This window comes from Tursiops truncatus, chromosome 18 (genome assembly GCF_011762595.2).
Source record: "Tursiops truncatus isolate mTurTru1 chromosome 18, mTurTru1.mat.Y, whole genome shotgun sequence".
NCBI lineage: Eukaryota > Metazoa > Chordata > Mammalia > Artiodactyla > Delphinidae > Tursiops > Tursiops truncatus.
The window spans coordinates 67,954,746-67,974,408 of record NC_047051.1 but is presented as its reverse complement, the minus strand read 5'-3'; the positions used below and the strand labels follow the sequence as shown (position 1 = coordinate 67,974,408).

The 19,663-nt window shown below is 48.2% G+C and overlaps 2 protein-coding genes across 7 annotated transcripts in view; one reads left to right on the top strand and one right to left on the bottom strand.

Moving 5' to 3' along the window:
* The window catches only part of PCCA (propionyl-CoA carboxylase subunit alpha), a 389,666-nt gene that overhangs the window by 12,190 nt on the left and 357,813 nt on the right, over nucleotides 1–19,663 (bottom strand). For 5 of the 6 annotated variants that reach the window (XM_019920938.3, XM_073795385.1, XM_073795384.1 and 2 more), the window contains one exon: nucleotides 17,888–18,460. In XM_019920938.3, the coding sequence (XP_019776497.2) occupies nucleotides 18,392–18,460 (69 nt within the window). In that variant the 3' untranslated portion in view covers nucleotides 17,888–18,391. Of the gene's footprint in view, nucleotides 1–11,476; nucleotides 18,461–19,663 lie in introns of those variants that run through there. The other variant, XM_073795382.1, reaches the window with a different exon arrangement.
* On the top strand, nucleotides 15,780–16,886 carry GGACT (gamma-glutamylamine cyclotransferase). The gene has a single exon (XM_033843695.2). The coding sequence runs from the start codon at nucleotides 15,780–15,782 to the stop codon at nucleotides 16,209–16,211; it is 432 nt and encodes a 143-aa protein (XP_033699586.1). The 3' UTR covers nucleotides 16,212–16,886.

Genomic DNA, 19,663 nt, shown 5'->3' with positions numbered 1-19,663 from the left:
TCTCTCAGCTGTTTTAGTTGAATTTTACTTGGGTTAGAAAAGCACTGAAAGGATTTGAATGCTTTGGGAACACTTAATTAATCAAAAAACCCATCAGGCTTAATTTTGAGTTCTGTGTTTTCATTTTTTAAAAGGCTTCTTTTTAAAAAAGTCTTTAAAACTGGAGTTATGTGTGTGTGGGGAGTGGTTCCTCCTTCAGGCACTCTGAGGAAGGCATTGGCTTTTCTAGTTCGCACTCCTCTTGGCCACCTGACTGCCTCTAGGTAGCCAACATCTTGTTAGAGAACTTAAGCTGGTTTTTAATAATAATCTTAGCAAAAGGTAATTCTGAAGGTGAATCTGTTATCGCTACCGCAAGCATCGAGTCCTGGATTCCAGAGCCCCTGGAAACGGAGTTCGTGTTGTTCCTGATTTGCTGGGGCCGGCAGTGCCGACCAGCTGGGGCCCCTGTGCTGGTGGTTTCTGAGCGGTGCTCGGGGTTCCCTTTGTAGTGGAGGTGCTGTCTCCCGGGGTTTGACGTTTGACGTCTTGCAGTCGTTTTTGGCGGTCATCTGCCAGAGCCTTCCCAACTAATTCATTCTGTCCCACAGTGTTGGCCACTGGCCGGCTCTCGATGGTAGCCAAGCTCCTGTTGCCCACATCTCCCACCACCTGCTGTGGCCTTGCCCCCTTGGCCTGGGTGAGGTTGGCAGTGGCCTGGCTTTGACCTTTGATCCCTCTTGTTCCTCCAAAGCTATGAAATATTACATTAAATACAGGGGGCCTAGCCTAGCCAGGGCCTTACCTGCATTTGTAACTACTTTATTCACTTTCGGGTAGGCCTGACTTCTAAAATGGTTATCTAGGAGTTGTTGAAATGGGTGTATTTATCTTCTTTTTAGGACATTTTGTTAGCCAACGACCTAGGAGGGAATGAATGGCTTTGTGTGATATTTTCTAATTGTTCTTCTGTGCTGCTTCTAACTTAAAGTTACGTTCCCAAACTCCCATTTCTCACCTAGGAAAGCAAAAGAGTCAAATAAAAATCATTTTAAGTTACACATTTCAGCCTTAAAATGTTTCTGAAAGACGAAACCTTTTAAATTGTCCACTAATGGGTTGTCATTCCCGTTCCCTCCTCTGCTTTCTGCCTGAGTTGTCTTCAAGAGGAAAAAAAAGATCTTTGGGGGGCATACAATGTAGGGTGGGAGTTACCTGCCTTCACCCAGACCTGCTGGCCCTTCCGGTGCCCTGCAGAGGGGGTGGGGCTGGGGGCAGACCTAGATTCCTGGCTCTTCCCCGTTGACTTGCTCCAGGCAGAGTAAATATGCTTTGAGCAACTGCCAGCAAGCAAGTTAAAAGCTGCTCCTCTAGCAGACCTGCAAAAAACATTCTAAAAGGCAAAGCATTTGCTGCGTTTCCTAGGGGGCAACTGTGGGAAGTCTCTGCTTGGTCAGCAGCCAGTGCAGACGGGCCCTGGGTGGCTGATGACAGCTGGCGAGGCCCGATCTTAATCCCATTCCCCGCCCCTCGGAGGCCCCTGTGTCCTGGGCCACACCTAGGACTTCTCTGCCTTTCCACTGCCCTCCTTCCAGGAACCCAGGTAACAGTCACAGAGAAGTCTGTCTTGTTTCATTGTATGTTGGGTTCCAGAAAATAATTGAGTTTAAGGGAGGCCACTACAAAGCTGTTTTAGAAATACTTTGGAAATACTCAGATGATGGTGGAAATCGAAATGAAAGATGTTAAGTTTTTGCTGCTGATTAGGGATTGTGAAGTGTGTTGAACTCAGATAAAAATGTAAACTGGTAGTAATTACGGAGTGAGTAGCCTACGGATTGCCTTCTTTCCATGATCCCATTTAATCTTTTTTTTTAGCTCAACTTTCCTTGATGTGTGATTTACACACAAGAAAACTCACATTAAGTACAGATGGATGATTCTGACAAATGTATACGCCCATGGAACTACTGTCCTAATAGAGATAAGAAATCCCCTGACCCCATACTGGCTGGTCCGAGTACTGTCCCTAGAGGTTGGTTTTGCAGCTTCTGGATGAAGGTTTTGTCGGGCATGGATGTTTACTGCTGCTCCCGGGAAGGCTGGGAGGCAGTGCCTGGCCCTGAGTCACAGTCTGAGTCCAGAGCACTTCACCCTCCCTGGCCCTTGCATCCGTGTCTGGGCATCTGAAGGAAGTGCTGGTGGAGCCACAGGACTGAATGTGACGTCCATCGATTTTGCACCCTGAGCAGTATCTGAACCTGTGGTTTTTGTGATAGAGAAATTGAGAGATTCCAAACAGGCTGAAGGCCTGCGGGACCTCTTTGGGAATCTGGACCGAGAGGGAAATCCCTTGGCTTACTGCAGCAAGTATTTATTAAGTGGCTACTGCACGCACTGAACTGTGCTGGCTGACGTGGAAGATGTGAAATGAAGTTTAGGCCCCCCACCCTTGAGGAGCTTTGTGGTTCCAAGAAACAGTTTAGAAAGAATGATTCCAGGCAAGACAAAGTGCAAAATGAAAATGCGGGGTCCCTTGTTCAGAAGGCAGGAGAAGGTACTGTTGAAGTTCCTAAAATAGGCAGCCTTTTCCTTTCTTCAGTCTCTCTTGACTTGTCATGGTGTTTTTCAGTTGCTATTTTATTATTTATATTTTATTTAATTATATATTATTTTATTATTTATTGTTATACTGCATTCTCAGCCTTGAGTTTTTCATTTATCTTTATGTTGCGCAACTTCAATTTTAAGTTTAAATGCAAACATAGGAACACTTAACTCATATGTATGACAGTATTTTGTAACTTGTGCACACCTATGTACTTTATTCTTACCAGAACTGGAAGCTCTGCTCAAAACTGCCTCAACTATATTGATTTCCCTTCTTGACATATGCCAACTCTACCAACACTGTCCGCCTTCGGCGCCTGGTGCTGGAGCGGAGACTGCGGACGGGAACCCGGGGGCTCTGGGGGTCGCCCTTGCCCCCCATGTGTGTCTCGTGTGTGTGGCTGGCCTGTTGGGAGAGGCACCCAAGGAAGGAAGGAGAGGGTAGAGTTTCTGGCCTGCTGGTGTTTCTATGAACGCCGTTGTTGCGTCCTTCCTGCGTTCAGAGCCGGTTCTGCTTGGAATGGAAAGGTGGCCTCTCCCGGCTGCGCCAGGTGTCGATGTAGCTCGCGCCTCGGCCTTGCTGAGTCTCGCTGATCCCACCGGTCGTGGGTCCGCCGGGATCCTGTGCTTCTGGGTCGTGGGGAACACGGTGAGCCGCTGGGGCTGCACGGACCTCCTCTCCTGGCTAGTAGGCGCTCGTGCCCTCATCACTTACGCAACACACGTCCAGATACGACTGCTAACTGTCCTGGGATAGGGACCGCTTCTGGGTGCACATTCCCCGGGCAGGCTACCCTGGTGTGTGCTCCGCGCCTGCGGAACACCTGCGGGCACCTTAGGGACGAGGATGGAAATGGAACCTGGTGGGGGGTGTTCCCGGGCCATGGCTGCCGGGGGCCCTTCGGGGGCTGGGAGTTGTTCCTGTTCTGCGTCTGCGCAGGAGGCAGGAGAGGACACCTCCTCCTGGAGCTGGCGGAGCCCCTGCAGGGCAGGGAGGGGCGTGAAAGCAGGTCTTCAGCCTGGCCATCTGTGTACATCGCGTTTCATCTCCTAGTTTCCCCGTCTGTAAACTGGACAGCGGTGGGGAGTGAGGCGATCTCGCTTTGAGTGTTAGCGTAAGCGAAGCATCTAGCATCTAACACGGTAAAAATGCTCTCAGTCCTGGGGGTGGCATTATTCATATTTTCCCCTCTGAGCCTGAAGCCGCGCCCACCGGGCAGGTGGGCTCTTGGTGATGAGGACTGTTCCGGGGGTCCGACTCGCCAGGACACGAGCGGTGCTCCCCCGGCCGCGCCTCCCGGTGCCTGGGAGCCCGCCGCGGGCAGCGCCTCCGCTGCAGCCGCCCGCTCCGCATCCCACCGTCCCCTACGGCCCTTTCCCGACGGCGCCAGGCCTGTCCAGCTGCTCCTGACGGACCTCAGAGTGCGCCTGGCGGCGGCCGACCATCACATCTCCCTAGTGGTCACTGTATGCTTAAAAGATGGCAACACAGTGGCCTTTAAAATGGTGTGGCATTAAAAGTTTTCTTTTTCTTCTAAGAATTTCTGGCGTGGGCAAAGCCCGCGGGACGGTTGCCAGGCAGCACTCGGAGGCCCCGTGGGGCATCAGGACCGGGACGCGCCGCTTGTCCTCGCGGACCCGCGAAGGCTCGGAGTCTGGGGAGACTGCGAGTGTGGACCCAGCCTCTGGATTTCAGAGGCACTGCGTCGCCCGGGCTGCTGGGCTCACGTCAGAAGGGTGTCCTGCCATACACGTTTCTGGGGTCTCCAGCGGGGCGGTGGGCAGGAAGCCCTGGCGGCTGTTGCAAAGAAGGCAGTGCGAGGGGGGAGCATCAAAGCGGCCACAGGACGCGCGGCCTCCCTGGAAGCGCCCGGCCCAGGAGAGGCTGACCGAGCTCCAGGGCAGAGGTCGAGGCGGTTTGTTTTTTCACCTGTTTCCTACAGCCCTAGAAACCTCTGAAGAATGACTGTGTAACTATAGCAGACACTCAGGCGTCTCTCCAGGGACAGGAACGTTACAGTAGGAAGGGACAGCAGTTCCTATACAAGGAGAAACGAGCACACATCACACGTGCCTTTTACCGATGTTCGGCGGCCCTGAGTAACGTCGGCTGAGGCCATGCCCGGGCCCGTGGCCACACGAGGTAGCGCATGGCTTCGCTGAAGCTGGTCCTCGCTGTGACAGGGGCCATCACGGGTTCGGTGGGAGTCAACTTTGACACACAATGTTGAACGAGAAAAGCTACTTATACAGGAGGCAGGCGGGGAGGCAGAGATGCGGGGCTGCTGGGTGTCCAGACAGGGGCGAGCGGCAGAGCCGTAACTTGGTGCGACCGAAGCCGGTCGTTTCACCTGTCTTTTCTAGCACAGTCTCACCTCTACAGCAGGCAGGCAGTGTTCACGGCTTAAGGATTTATCACTTAGAGAAAACAGTAAAATCTGTATGTCATCATTTCCAGCTGTCTAGCATTTCCTCCTGTCATTAAATATTAATACAGGATGAATATTTTTGTGGAGACACCTTTTTTCATTTTTAAAGGTTGTTTTCACGTTAGAAGCTGGTGTCCATTTAAATCCTTTGGCAGCTGGTATGTGTGTGTGTTTCTAAATATGGTCCCAGTGTGTGCAATAGTTAATTTGTAAACTAGCAGATTAAACTCTAAAATTAAGTCCTGCCTTTTACACTCTTGCCACCAGGTGGCTAAGAAAAAATATTAAGCAGGAAAACCCCAATAATTATGCGAAGGACTCATAATGACTTTCAATTTCTGCTTCAGCGATGAAATATGAAACTCTAGATGGACTGTGTTTCAGTAAGAAAACTGCTGAATAAGTGACAGAGGCATTTCAAGCAGTGCCAGGCCAGATGGACATTTCCATGAGTGTTTTTGTTTTCTTAAATATTGACAATGTTAAACTAACCAAATTTTGCTGAAATAAAACTTTTTGAGACTCTCTCTGAGCCTCTTCCACCTCTGGGCTGACCCCTGGATGTCCACATTATTCCTAACTAGTTGGGTTTGAGACAAGGGTTCAGCTTTTGGGCTTTAAGACTCCCAAGGGGAGGGTGACTAAGTCCTGATCACAGCAGGGCCTCCCAATCAGGAAAGTTGCTTGCAAAGGCATCGCTTGAGTTCATTTAGAATCAGTTCTAAAACCCAAAAGTAAAATGCATCAAGTTGAATGTTAATATATCTTGTATGTCTCTTCCACAGAGTCTTTTATTAATAAGATATTATAGGGAAATCTATGCATGGGGGGTGGTGACATAATAGGGTGGAAACGCCTTTAGGCTTTCTCTTCATGGAATGCACCTATTAAAGACAGCACCATGTGGCAACCCCCACCCCGTCCCACGTTGCTACGGCATCTTGAGATGGTGGATCTTGTCCGGTGAATTCAAAACCCAGTTTTGAATACAAAAACCAGTTTCCTCGCCGGTGCTCATGTGGCCATTCAACTTCTGTGCTTTCCACTTTGCCCTCCAGTTATCTAATTTATTAACTTTGACAAGTAACCTCTTGGTTGTACATGATTTTATTCACAATTCATTTTTCTGACTCAAAGTGAACATGAGTGCCTTAATCCTCTAATGGGACTTAATTGCTTGTTTCAGTGCTTAACTCTGATCCTTTCTCAATCCCCACAGGGATGAGGCTCTTCCTGAAGGATCTGTGTTTGTTGTTCAAAACATAATCAGAAAGGTAATGATGTTTTTCTTGTGAAAGGAGCCAGAAATGCAGAATATTAGTTTTCTATTACATAAGTAGTATTCTCAAACTATTATTATAAAGGATAAAATTCAGTAGATAAAATGTAGAAAACTATAATTTGATCATTCTATGAGGCTACATTATTTCCTAGAAAAGTTTAAATTTTTATTGCCAGGTTTTGTTTTTTTTTAATGGAAATAAGCTATCATCTTCTGTGGAAGAAAGTTACTGAACTGATTTTCTACAGAGTTGGAATCAACACCCTGTGGCTTAACCATGATCATTTCTATGTAATATCAATCACCTTCCCAGGTATTTGCTTTGGCTCTGAAAAATGAAGGCCACAACTAATGCTTGATACGGCTTGATTCCCTCTCCCATTTATTATGTAGAATGTTCTTTTTTGTTTTATTTATAAGGGGCTTCCTTGAGAAGAATATAAGCTAGTAGATATATAAGATCTTTATAAAGGAAGGAGTTGGGATGGAGAACTTAGGCGGGAACAGGGTCAAGGGGAAAAGGGACTTAATTAACCTTCATCGGGTCCTGAGGCCTGACCCACAGTTGGCAGTCAGTAGTGATTAGCTCTTAGGGAGGCAGGATGAATGCAGTTTTAAAGAACAGGCATAGAAGTTCAGAGAGTTTAAATAACGTTCCCAGAGACCCACCGTTGTTTGTTAGGTGGTGGAGGTGGGAATTTGATTCAGGCCTGTCATTGTACCACAGTGTCCTTCTTTACACTTACGTGTGTGCACTGTGCCCTTTAATGGCCATCCAGCCCAATGATGTTCCCTGCAGGGGCTGGCCTGACCTGACCATCAGTGTCCTAGAACAGGCCTACCTGGGAGCATCTACTTCACATTAAAGCAGAGATGCAACCGCTCCTGATGGGCACTCTTCAAGTTGCTCTGGAAAAGCCCAAATGGCTCACCTACAGCTGTTTCTATCCGTTATTTATTGAATCAAGTACTTGCATTTTATTCAAGACGCCAACCATAACCCATTGCCGTGGAAGGAACTACTACATGGCAGGAGGAGAATGGGGTGGAAGACAGACTGTAATGTATGAGCCTCAGAAGGTAGCATTCCCTTCTGCAGCAGCAGTGCTGCCCTCTCGTAGCCTGGCCCAGAGGTGTGTGTCAGGAGGGGCCCAGTGTGTTTGTTTCTGGCCTGAGTGAATCACAGGCATATTTTGAGTTAGCCCTGGCTGTGGTCTGAGCGGATCTGGCCAATGAAATAGTCTTTTCACATATTCTGATGGCTGTGACCTTCACAGCAGCCCTTGGAAATCAGCTGAACACGACGTACAAGGAACAGGAGTATAGGGCGATAAGGAACGCGAAAAAGAAAAACTAAACCCAAAGCTAGCAGAGGAAGGAAATAATACAGATGAGAACAGAGGTGAATAGAGAAAAATCAATGAAACCAAGAGTTGATTTTCTTAAAAGAGCAACAAACTTTTTAACTAGATTAACTAAGAAAAAAGAGAAGATGCAAATAACTAAAAAATGAAAGAACGTTAAAACCCATTTTACAAAAATATAAAGGATTGTAAGAGAATACTGTGAACAATTGTATGGCAACAAATTGGTAACCTAAATGAAATGGATAAATTCCTAGAAACACATACCTTACTAAGACTGAATCATGATGAAATCGAAAATCTGAACAGACCTATAACTAGTAAGAAGATTGACTCAGTAATCAAAAGTCTCTCCACAATGAAAATTCCAGAACCAGCTGGCTTCACTGGTGAAGTCTACCAAACATGTAAAGAGAATCAGCATGAGTTCTCCTCAAACTCTTCCCAAAAATTTAAAAGGAGGGAAACACTTCCAAACTCATTCAATGAGGCCAGCACAACTCTGATAACCGAAGGCAGAAGAAGACACTATAAGAAAAGTACAGACTAATATCTCTGACAAAGATTGATGCAAAAATTCTAAACAAAATACTAGCAAAGAGAATTCAATAACACAAAAGGATTATATACCATGACCAAGGGGGATTTATTGGAATGCAAGGATGGTTCAACATATGAAAATCAGTCAATATAGTACACTACTACCTTTTTTTTTTTGCAGTACGCGGGCCTCTCACTGCTGTGGCCTCCTGCTGTGGAGCACAGGCTCCAGACGCATAGGCTCAGCAGCCATGGCTCACGGGCCCAGCCACTCCGCAGCATGTGGGATCCTCCCGGACCGGGGCATGAACCTGTGTCCCCTGCATCGGCGGGCAGACTCTCAACCACTGCGCCACCAGGGAAGCCCTATAGTACACTACTGTAACAGAATGAAGGAAAAAAGAACTATCATCTCAATTGGTACAGAAAATCATTTGACAAGATTCAACACCACTTCATGGTAAAACACTTAAACTAGGAATAGAAGGAAATTACCTCAGCCTAATACAGGCTGTATATGACAAGCCCAAAGCTAACATCACACTTAATGGTGAAAAAGCTTTATAGATAGGGATGTTTGCTTTTACCACTTTTATTCAATATAGTGATAAAAGTTATACGTGGACAATCAGGCAAGAAAAAGTAATAAAAGTCATCCAAATTGGAAAGGAAGAAGAAGGATTCTGTCTGTCCACATGATCTTATGTAGAAAATCCTAACATTTCTACAAGAAAACTATTAAAACTAGTAAATGAATTCAGCAAAGTTGCAGGGTACAAAATCAGTGTACAAAAGTCAGTTGCATTTCAATACATTAATGATGAACAATCCAAAAAAAGTTTTTTAAACAATTCCACTTACAATAACATCAAAAAGAATAAAATACTTAGGAAACTTAACCAAGGAGATGAAAGACTTGTACACTGAAAACTACAAAACATTGTTGAAAGAAATTAAATAGAAAGACCTCTTCATGGATTGGAAGACTTAATATTGTTAAGATGTCAGTACCACCTAAACAGATTTAATGCTATTCTTGTCAAAATTCCCAATAGTGTTTCTTTCAGGAAAAAAAAACCCCCAAAAAAACCCATCCTGAAATTCATATGGAATTTCAAGGGACCCCAAGTGAGCAGAGCAATCTTGAGGAAAAAACAAAAAAACAATAAAGTTGGAGGTCTCATATGTCTTGATTTCAAAACATACTGCAAAGCTACAGCAATCAAAACAGCATGATACTGACATTAAGACAGATATGTAGATCAATTGAACACAATAGAGAATGCAGAAATAACCCAGAAATAAATCCTTAGATATATGGTCAAATGATTTTTGACAAAGGTGGAAAGACCAACAGGGAACAGATGGTCTTTTCAACAATTGGAAAACTAGATATTTATATGCAAAAGCATGAAGTTGGGTCCTTACTTTACACTGTATACAAAGATTAACTCAACATGGATAAAAGTGCTCAACGTAAGAGCTAAACTATAAAACTCTTAGGAGAAGACACAGGGCAAAAGCTTCATGACACTGGGCTTGGCAAGGGTTTCTTGGATATGACACCAGAATGACAGGCAATAAAAGCAAGAATTGGGTGACATCAAAATTTAAAACTTCTGTGCAGCAAAAAACACAATCAACAGAGTAAAAAGGTGACCTCAACCTATGAAATGGGAGAAAATATTTGCAAATCATATATCTAATAAGAGGTTAATATCCAGAAGATACAGAGAACTCCAGTAACTCAACAAAGAAAAAAAGTCTGATTAAAAAACAGGCACCAGGGCTTCCCTGGTGGTACAGTGGTTAAGAATCCTCCTCCCAATGCAGGGGACATGGGTTCTAGCCCTGGTCAGGGAACTAGATCCCACATGCATGCCACAACTAAGAGTTTGCATGCCACAGCTAAGGAGCCAGTGAGCTGCAACTGAAGGAGCCGGCGAGCCACAACTAAGGAGCCCTGCCTGCTGCAACTAAGACCCAGCGCAACCAAAGTAAATAAAACAAAACAAAACAACAACAAAAGAAGAAACAGGCAAAGGACTTGAAGAGACATTTCTCCAAAGAAGATATGCAATGGCCAACATGAAAAGATGTTCAACATCACTAATCATTACAGAAATGCAAATTAAGACTCACGATGAAACAAAATGAAAAGACAGCCCACAGCATGGGAGAAAATATTTGCAAACGAAGTGACCAACAAGGGAATTAATCTCCAAAATATACAACAGCTCGGGCTTCCCTGGTGGCGCAGTGGTTGAGGGTCCGCCTGCCGATGCAGGGGACACGGGTTCATGCCCCGGTCTGGGAGGATCCCACATGCCGTGGAGCGGCTGTGCCCGTGGGCCATGGCCGCTGGGTCTGCGCGTCTGGAGCATGTTGCTCCGCAGCAGGAGAGGCCACGGCGGTGAGAGGCCCGCGTACTGCAAAAAAAACAAAACAACAACAACAAAATACAACAGCTCATGCAGCTCAATATCAAAAAAACAAACAACCCGATCAAAAAATGGGCAGAAGACCTAAATAGACACTCAAAAGGAGACATACACGTGGCCAAAAAGCACATGAAACGATGCTCAACGTCGGTAATCACAGAAATGCAAATCAAAACTATTATGAGGTATCACCTCACACAGGTCAGAATGGCCATCATCAAAAAGTCTGCAAATAATAAATGCTGGAGAGGGTGTGGAGAAAAGGGAACCCCCCTTACACTGCTGGCAGGAATGTAAATTGGTAGAACCACTATGGAGAACAGTATGGAGGTTCCTTAAAAGCTAAAAATAGAACTACTATATGATCCAGCAATCCCACTCCTGGGCATATATCCAAAGAAAACCATAATTCGAAAAGATACATGCACCCCAGTGTTCACTGCAGCACTATTTACAATAGCCAAGACATGAAAGCAACCTAAATGTCCACCGACAGATGAATGGATAAAAAAGATGTAGTATGTATATACAATGGAATATTACTCAGCCATAGAAAAGAACGAAATAATGCCATTTGCAGCAACATGGATGGACCAAGAGATGATCATACTAAGTGAAGTAAATCAGAAAGAGAAAGACATATATAATATCACTCATGTGGACTCTCATTTAAAAAAATGATACAAATGAACTTATTTACAAAACAGAAAAACACTCACAGATTTCAAAAACATGGTTACCAAAGGGGAAACGGGGGGGGGATAAATTAGGAGTTTGGGATTAACATACACACACTACTATATATAAAATAGATAAACAACAAGGACCTACTGTATAGCACAGGGAACTCCTCAATATTCTGTAATAACCAATATGGGTAAAGAATCTGAAAAAGAATGAATATATGAATATGTATAACTGAATCACTTTGCTGTACACCTGAAACTAACACAACATTGTAAATCAACTATACTCCAATAAAAAAATTTAAAAAAACCCACAGTGAAATACCACCCCACACCCTTTAGGATGGCCACTATAAAAAAAGAGAGAGAGAGAAGGGAGGAAGGGAGGAAATAAGTACCAGTGGGGATGTGGAGAAATTGGAACCCTTGTGCACTGTAGGTGGGAGTGTAAACTGGCCGTCACCAGCCTCTCTGGTCCCCAGAGTTGCTACGTTACTGGCTTTCTCTTGGCGACACACTCCCGTCTCCGGTACCCTAGTGAACTCTTCTCACCACCCGTCTAAGCAAGCAGCTCCTGAGGCACTGCTGCTTCCTGTCCCACGTCGAGCCTCCAGAAGGACACAGTGGCCGAGCCGGGGCCCCGTGAGGGAAGGCCCGGTGGTGCAGTGGTGCGAGGAACAGTCTCCTTTATCCCCGCTCTGTCCCTAAAGGCCACTCCCCGTGACCCATGAAGACAACAGATGGGAGAGGGCAACGAGATTCTGGAAGATAGATAGAGAGATGAGTGCTGGCTGACTCAGCAGCCTCGAGACACCGGAAACCTAAATCCCTGCTGGGGAGCCCGCCAGCAGCGCCCCGGACGCCAGGGAAGCTCCCACTGCTGCCCTGTAGTCGTGTGAGGGCGGGGTGAGGGGTGCAAAAGGAGGAGGGGGCCGTTTGAGCGGGAAGCAGAGACCCCGACCGTCCCTCTGCCCAGCAGGGCAAGGGTGGGTTACTGTCGGGAGAAGCTTAGCGGGAAGTCTGGTGTCGGGAGGACCAGGCCCAGCCAAGGGTGCAGGCGAGGGGCACCCTAAAGAAAGACGGGGAGGGAGAGGAGTCCACACTCCTGTGGATTCCATTATCCAGCCCTCACGCCAGGCCGGCCAGTCGACAGGCTCCCCCTCACACACAGCTTCCTGCATGGTGTCCCACTTTCCACGTGAAAGGCCAGCCAAGGATACTGAGATGCTTGAAGAAAACCTCTTAAAGAAACATAAAACAAGGAGAAGAGAGGAATTTAGGAGAAGTAGAGGCAATACTGGGAAAGATAAACTTAAAACCCCTCCAAATTCATGATGAGGAGAGATGGGATTATGCTGAGAAAGAACTGGATGCTGACGAAATGAGGGAACAGGAAAAAGATCTTGGAAATAAATACGGTGGCAAAAATATTTTTCAAAATAATAGAAGTGCTGGAAGATAATAGACTACAAAAAGAAAAGTGGGAGATTAATCCAGGATATGCAACATCTGAGTTCTGGAGACCCAGAAAGAGAACAGGAAGGAAGGAGAGGGAAGAAAATTCCTAGGACCCAAGATAATGAGTCTTCAGATGGAAGTTTCTGGCACAATGAATGAAAAAATCCCACATGGAGACTCCTTATTATAGAACCTCACAATCCAAGGGCGAAAAGAAGCCCCTAGGAGCCTCCAGAGAAGAACCTGAGTCCCGTACAAGTGGTTGTGGGTCCCAATGGCCCTGGATGTCTCAGCATGAACGGGAGCATCAGAAGACAAGGAAGAAACGACTTCAAAATTCTGGAAGAAAGCAGTGAGAAATCTCACCTAGTTACACTGTTAAGTGAGGTTGGGAAAGAACAAGCTTCAGTAAAATGAGGGAGTCAACCAAGAAGGGGCCGTGGGACGCAGGGACAGGGCTCTGGGAGAAGCGTGGGATGCACTGCAGACCAGGCTGGAGCAGGGAGGCCGCCGGGAGCCACAGCTCCCGGGAGGAATGGAAGCCGCGGGGGGTCAGGGCCGAAAGGGTTCCTCAGGTGCCTTCAGAAAACATGAGGCCGGAGGCTGTCAGAGGAACTGGAGCAAAGCGCAAAAAAGGAAAAAAGGCCGAAGTAATTTTCAATTCCAAAAAAAACAAGAAGTCCAAGAAAGGAAATTAATCATAGTACACTATGTGCCTTATCTGAGAACAGTGTCTAAATAGTCTTAATGCTGAACTGAATATGGATTTGACCAAAAATTGTGATGTGAGCCTATTGGAGGAATGTGGGGCGAGAGGCAGGCGCCAGGCTCTATAGCAGGAACGTCTGACGCAGCCTTACCGAGTGGGCGGGACCGGCCCCGGGTGTCAACTCCTGCACCACCACAGCAGTCCTCCAGGCAGGTGTCTGTCTGCCTCCTCTGACAGTCCAGGAAGCCGGGGCACAGAGAGGTTAAGTTGTTTGCCTAAAGTCACACAGCTAATAAGTGGCAGAGCCAGGATTTCAACCCAGGGAAGTTGGTTCTAAAGTCTGTGCTTTAAACCACTGTGCTCACCTGCTTTGGGTAGGAAGGCAGACAATTTAAAACATCGGGAAGCAGCGGTATAACCAACAACGTGGAGACAAATACCAAATGCAACAACAGTTCAGGGGCTTAAACAGGTCTCTTCAAGGGAGTGGGAATGGGTAGGGATTTTAGTTTCCTTGTGAAGTTATTTGACTTTATCTTACGGACACGTGTTGCTTTAAAATCTAATCAAAGGGCGGGGACACGAGAACACCAGCGATCAGGAGTGAGGAGCAATGTGATACCTCCAGTGTCAACTGGTCTGGCCCCGGCCCAGCTGTGTGGCCTCAGTCCTCACCAACCCGAGACTCGGCCTTGAGGGACTGGGCCGTTTCGCTGAGCTCTCAACTCTTCACGTTCTGGTAGCGAACAAGGCAAGCAGTGGTTTAGAGAACATGCGCCACGAAGAGAGCCAACCAGGGTGACGGAGGGCTGTGGTGGGTGCCGCTCAGGGAGGGTGTCACCTGGAAAGGGAGGCAAGGGCTCACGGCCACAGGCCCCAACAGGCTGAGCCCTGGAGAGTGTGCGGCCAGGCCCCTGGGGGCTGCACGGGGACAGGCCGGAGGGACCAGGCAGCGGGCCCACCAGGGTTCTGGGGGACGGTCCCGGCGAGGGTGGGAGCCGTGCATCCCACTTTGACCTGGAGTTGTTACTGCCAGAACATGCTGGAAGGCGGATGCAAGTGTGGGAGAGGGAAGGCGGGGCTGGCTGGGCTCCCGCCCGCCCTAGGCCCCCCCCGCTCCATCTCTCCATCCTCCCAGGCACGCCCTCCCCCAGCAGCAGTGGGCCTGCCGCCTCCTCGGCCCCTGCACCTCCGAGTCCAGGCTCTCCTCATTCACAGCTTGACTTGCATACCTGGGCAGCCGCCGCTTAAGCCTCACCACTCCGATCTGCCCTTCCTCTGCTGTCAGTCACTACAACGAGAGCTCCCATCCTGTCTCTGTCCTGCTGAAGGCTGGCGGCTGAGACCGAGGCGGCAGAGAGGAAGGGTCGGCCCGAGTGGGCAGCTGTGATGGCCTGTGGGCACCACCCATCCTCCCTGGACGCCCTGAGGAGGTGGGGCGAGGCCCAGACCCCCAGAACAGCCCGTGTTTGCTGGGAAGAAAGTCGAGTCCTATGAGTTAAGTGTGACTTCTCCAAGGGCCACTTGGCCATGTGACTGGCGGCAGAGCCCGCTTGGCACACCGGGGCCATGTCCCTCGGTGTCTGAAGGGCTGGGGGCAAGCAGGGCAGCTAGATGCCAGGCTTGGAAGAGGGGCCCAGGCTTGGAAGAGGGGCCCATACATTTAACTTTTCGTTTCCATTTTTGTTTGAGTCACTTTTACACAAATCACTTTGGTCGGTTATGTAATAATCTGTGGCCCAGACCCAGGAAGGGGGGTAAATATTTACCTTCTCTCTCACTGGAGACATGGTCGGTCGCTGGGCTGAGTCACAGGGAGGCAGTGTCACCCTCTAGGACCTTGAAGAAGGAAGGAACACAGAAAGGTGCAGCTAACGTTTTGCTGCGTCTTGCCAGGGCCAGAATGTAAATTTAGTGCTGAAACCGGAATTCTCTTTGGTAGCCGATGACAGGTGATTATTCATGTATATAAATATACACGTGTGTGTGTGTGTGTATATATATATGTTTCTATTTGCTTATCGTTATTTTTACTTTTCTGTAATATTTACTGTTTAAAGTCCTCTTAAAGAGACTGAAAACTAACTGCTCTACAAAACCGCACTTCTACAGGGCTTGCCGCGACGACGGGCTGCCTCATCTGACACGAGTCGCTCTTCCTGGAACCCTGCCTGGGAAGGGTGTCGTCTGGTCGGGAGTGGAGGCCCGGGGCGAGGCCACCCGTTTCCCCGCCGCGTGGGACCTGTGCGTCCGTCCTCGCTCGCTCGCAGCTCCCGGCTGCATGGCCCACGTGTTCGTGTACGGGACCCTGAAGACGGGCCAGCCCAACCACCGGGTCCTGCTGGAGAGCGCCCACGGTCGCGCGGCCTTCCGGGGCTGGGGTCGCACGGTCGAGCCGTACCCGCTGGTGATCGCGGGGCAGCGCAACATCCCGTGGCTGCTGAACCTGCCGGGCCAGGGGCGCCGAGTGGCTGGGGAGGTCTACGCCGTGGACGAGCAGATGCTGCGCTTTCTGGATGAGTTCGAAGGCTGCCCGGACATGTACCAGCGCACCCGGGTGACAGTCGCTGTTGAGGGGGCGGGCGGGACCCTACAGTGCTTCGTGTACAGCACGGCCACCTACCCGCCCGAGTGGGTCCACCTCCCGTACCACGACGATTACGACTCACAGGGGGAGCACGGGCTTCGCTATAGTCCGCGGGAAAGCAGATGAGAAGTGCGAGGGGAACGGCCGCCCGAGGACCGAGAGCCTGGTGGTTGGAAGATGGCCTCACTGGTCCGCACTCACTGAATGCAAAAGCCCGAGAACACCCTTTGAAACAAACATTTATAAATCTCTATGGGGGGTGGGGGGGTGGGGCAGCCGATTTCCCAAATAATTTTGACATGACTAATAACAAGATTGTTTCCTGAAATGTCTTGCTGATGCTGCTTTATTGCTTGCTGCTTAAAGAGCATCATGGGCTTGAACGTACTGGATGAGAAAAACTCAGAATTTTAATTCCCCTAAATGACATTTTGAAAACTCATGTTATGCTTTTATTATGTTGGTGTTTTTTGTTTTTTCCTTTGCTTTGCTTTAGTTTGAAGATAACATTTAAAATGAATATAAAGACTTTGTGTGGCAGCTAGATTTTAACAGCCCTGCTCTATCAGTTCTGTCTGACCTGTAGCACTGAGAAATTTTTTTAAAGTTGATTTTAGACGTCTCAGTGTAATAAAAGAACCTCAAGAAAAACACGCTGTATTTTAGAGTACTTCTGAATATATATAACATCATTCTTCATAATTTTCAGATCAGGCTTATTACAGAGATTATTAAAGATCATTTAAGGTTAAACTAGATGTTTTGGGAAATCAAATATTAAAAGCATTGGTGCTATTGTTGGCCCTCTTTTTAAGTCTCCTTATTTGGTAGAAGGTTCTTTTCATTCTCATCTAGCAAAATAGCAAGCGCCCACTTGCTGGCAGAGCAGCTGAACAGCCCAGCTTCAGACGGAAGCTCACGGGAGCGCAGGGCAAGGCGCAGTCCCTGCCCCCTCAAGTGAGCAGCGTTTGGGGGCGGGCCTTTTGGAGAAGAACCAACACATTAGTAATTTGTTTTTGAGGCCTGACAGAAAGCTTCGCTTCCAAATACAAACAGCACCTAAAATAATTTTAGCAAGGCACGAAGTACCAATTACTACCCACCTCCATCTGATAATCTGTCAGGGTTAGAGTCAAATCAGCGTAGGACTCTGCCTCTACTTCCTTACCAGCAAAGTACGAAGTGTATTCTGCGAATTTCAGAGCCAGGTGAAAACGCAGCGGCTGGTTCCGAGTTAAGCTCGTTCTCCACTGGGAGAGCTCACTCGCTCTTCAACTTAACGGTAGACTGTGATCTGTAACTGCATCTGCCACAAAAGCATGACCGTGATTTTTAGCCCTTTTTTCTTAATTGGAAACTTGCTTCACAAAAACACAGAAAGGCGAGTATGGGTGTCAGCTGATGAGTTGTGGCAGCCCCGCCCACCACCACTGGGCCAGGGGAGCCCCGAGTGGTACCCGCACCGGTGCCCTGGGACGGGGAAGGGGGTCGCCCCTGGGGACTCGGGGTCCACACTCACCGTTAGAGCCACACAGGAGGGATTTCCAGGACCATCATCTGCGCTGTCTGGGCTTCGGGAGGTTATGAACGACCAGAAGCAGGAGTTAGGTCCTCAAGCAGGATGAAGCAGGTAATCAGGTTACAAAGTGGCAAATGCTAACAACGAAACTGAGGGCCAAGAACTGGGATTTATATAAATTTTTAAAAAGGATCCTGATGAAACACTAGTATTTAAAGTCTACTGGCACAGCCCATAGCCTCTTATGTATATTGTCTTCATTCAAAAAAAGGGCAAACTAATATTTAGACAAATGTTCAGTTTTATTGATTTAATTTTGACACTAGGAAATCTCACAGCAGAAGTACAAATCTTTTTTTTTTGTTTTTTTTTTGCGGTATGCGGGCCTCTCACTGTTGTGGCCTCTCCCGCTGCGGAGCACAGGCTCCGGACGCGCAGGCTCAGCGGCCATGGCTCACGGGCCCAGACGCTCCGCGGCATGTGGGACCTTCCCAGACTGGGGCACGAACCTGCGTCCCCTGCATCGGCAGGCGGACTCTCAACCACTGCGCTGCCAGGGAAGCCCAGAAGTACAAATCTTATGTACAAGTATTTATATATCAATAAAAATTTCCATTGGTGATTTTTTGGCAGAATGTTGGTCTTGACTATATGTGGAATAAATATGACCATGTAAAATCTGCTACACAGGGGTGTTCCTGCAAAACGCTTGAATAAATTGAGTGTGAAATAACAATAATACAAATGGCTAATTAAATCGGGTGATGACTGAAAGGCTATAAATACTTCATTCCAGTTCCACTAGCAGATCTCCTTCTCCAACTGTGTCTCCAGCTTTACAATGCACCGATTTCACCTTGAATTAAAAAAAAAGGGGGGGGGAGGGTAAGAATTATTAACTAGACCAGGAGGAAGCAATCTCGTCATCCATTTCTGGACATGAAGGGAGAGCCTGGCGGGCTTTGGAGCAGACAGAACATTCGGAGGTAGGGCGTCCATCATAGGGGACCTCGAGCACAGGGACGTCCTCGCTGCCGCCGTGGGCTGTGAGTCGCCACCTTCCCCTCCTTATCTTTGTCGGTCCTAAAAGCTGCTGGTCGCAGGGCATCTGTGCTGTCCTTTGCACAGGGTGCCCTCGGGGGTCTCAGCTGGCAGTGATTATGCTGGATGAGTCTCCACACCCGGGAGAGTTAATGGTGTACTTAGTGTTAAACAGACAAACCCATTCGCAATTATACAGGAGTCAAAACAGGTACTAATTAACAGGAGAAATTCCCTAGCCTGACCAGAAGCCTCCTTCTGAAGGGAAATGAAATTCCTCAGAGAACGAGCGCTGCTCTTGGCGGCGCGACGTGGGGCAGGCACTGGGCTCCCGTGACGCTGCCTCCGTGCCCTTTCACTCCACTGATTTCTCCCGATTTTAGTCAACTTTTGCTTTCCCAAATTTGTGTTCACTTTTAAAACTAGAGACAGTCATTTGACTTGGAAGTTCTTGCTGGGGCATGAAGATGAATGATGATGGGTTGGAAGTTAACTGGCCGTCTGGGCAAGTGGCAAACAGGAAAAGTGGAGAGACGTGGGGTTGGGTGCCCTGGCCTGTGTCCCCGCGTCTCTGCCATGAGCCAGCAGCAGCGAGAAGGGCCTTCTCCCCTCGAGTTCCAGCCCGGGGTCTCTCGGGACCAAGAGAAGCTGTGCAGTGACACTTGAAAGGCCTCGTTCCACAGGAGCTATTTGCACTGAAGTGGCCGCTTTTTATGATCTGAAGCCGCCGGTGTTTTTACAGGATGTATTTGTCATGATGCTGCGATTCCAGAGTGGAGGACCTGCTTCCACTGTGAACAGGCCCCCGGGAGGAGAACTGGCCTCTCAAAGCAAAAACTGCCAGCCCCAGGCTCAGGGGCCCGGTCCTCCCTGCCCTCTGGGGCAGGGCCAACGTGCAAGTTCACCCAGAGCCCATCACCACCCTGACAGCACCAGGGCCTCCCCAGGAGACCCAGGCCCCGAGGACATAGACCACGCAGACGCAGACGGGGAGGGAGCTAAGGCCATGTTCACTTTG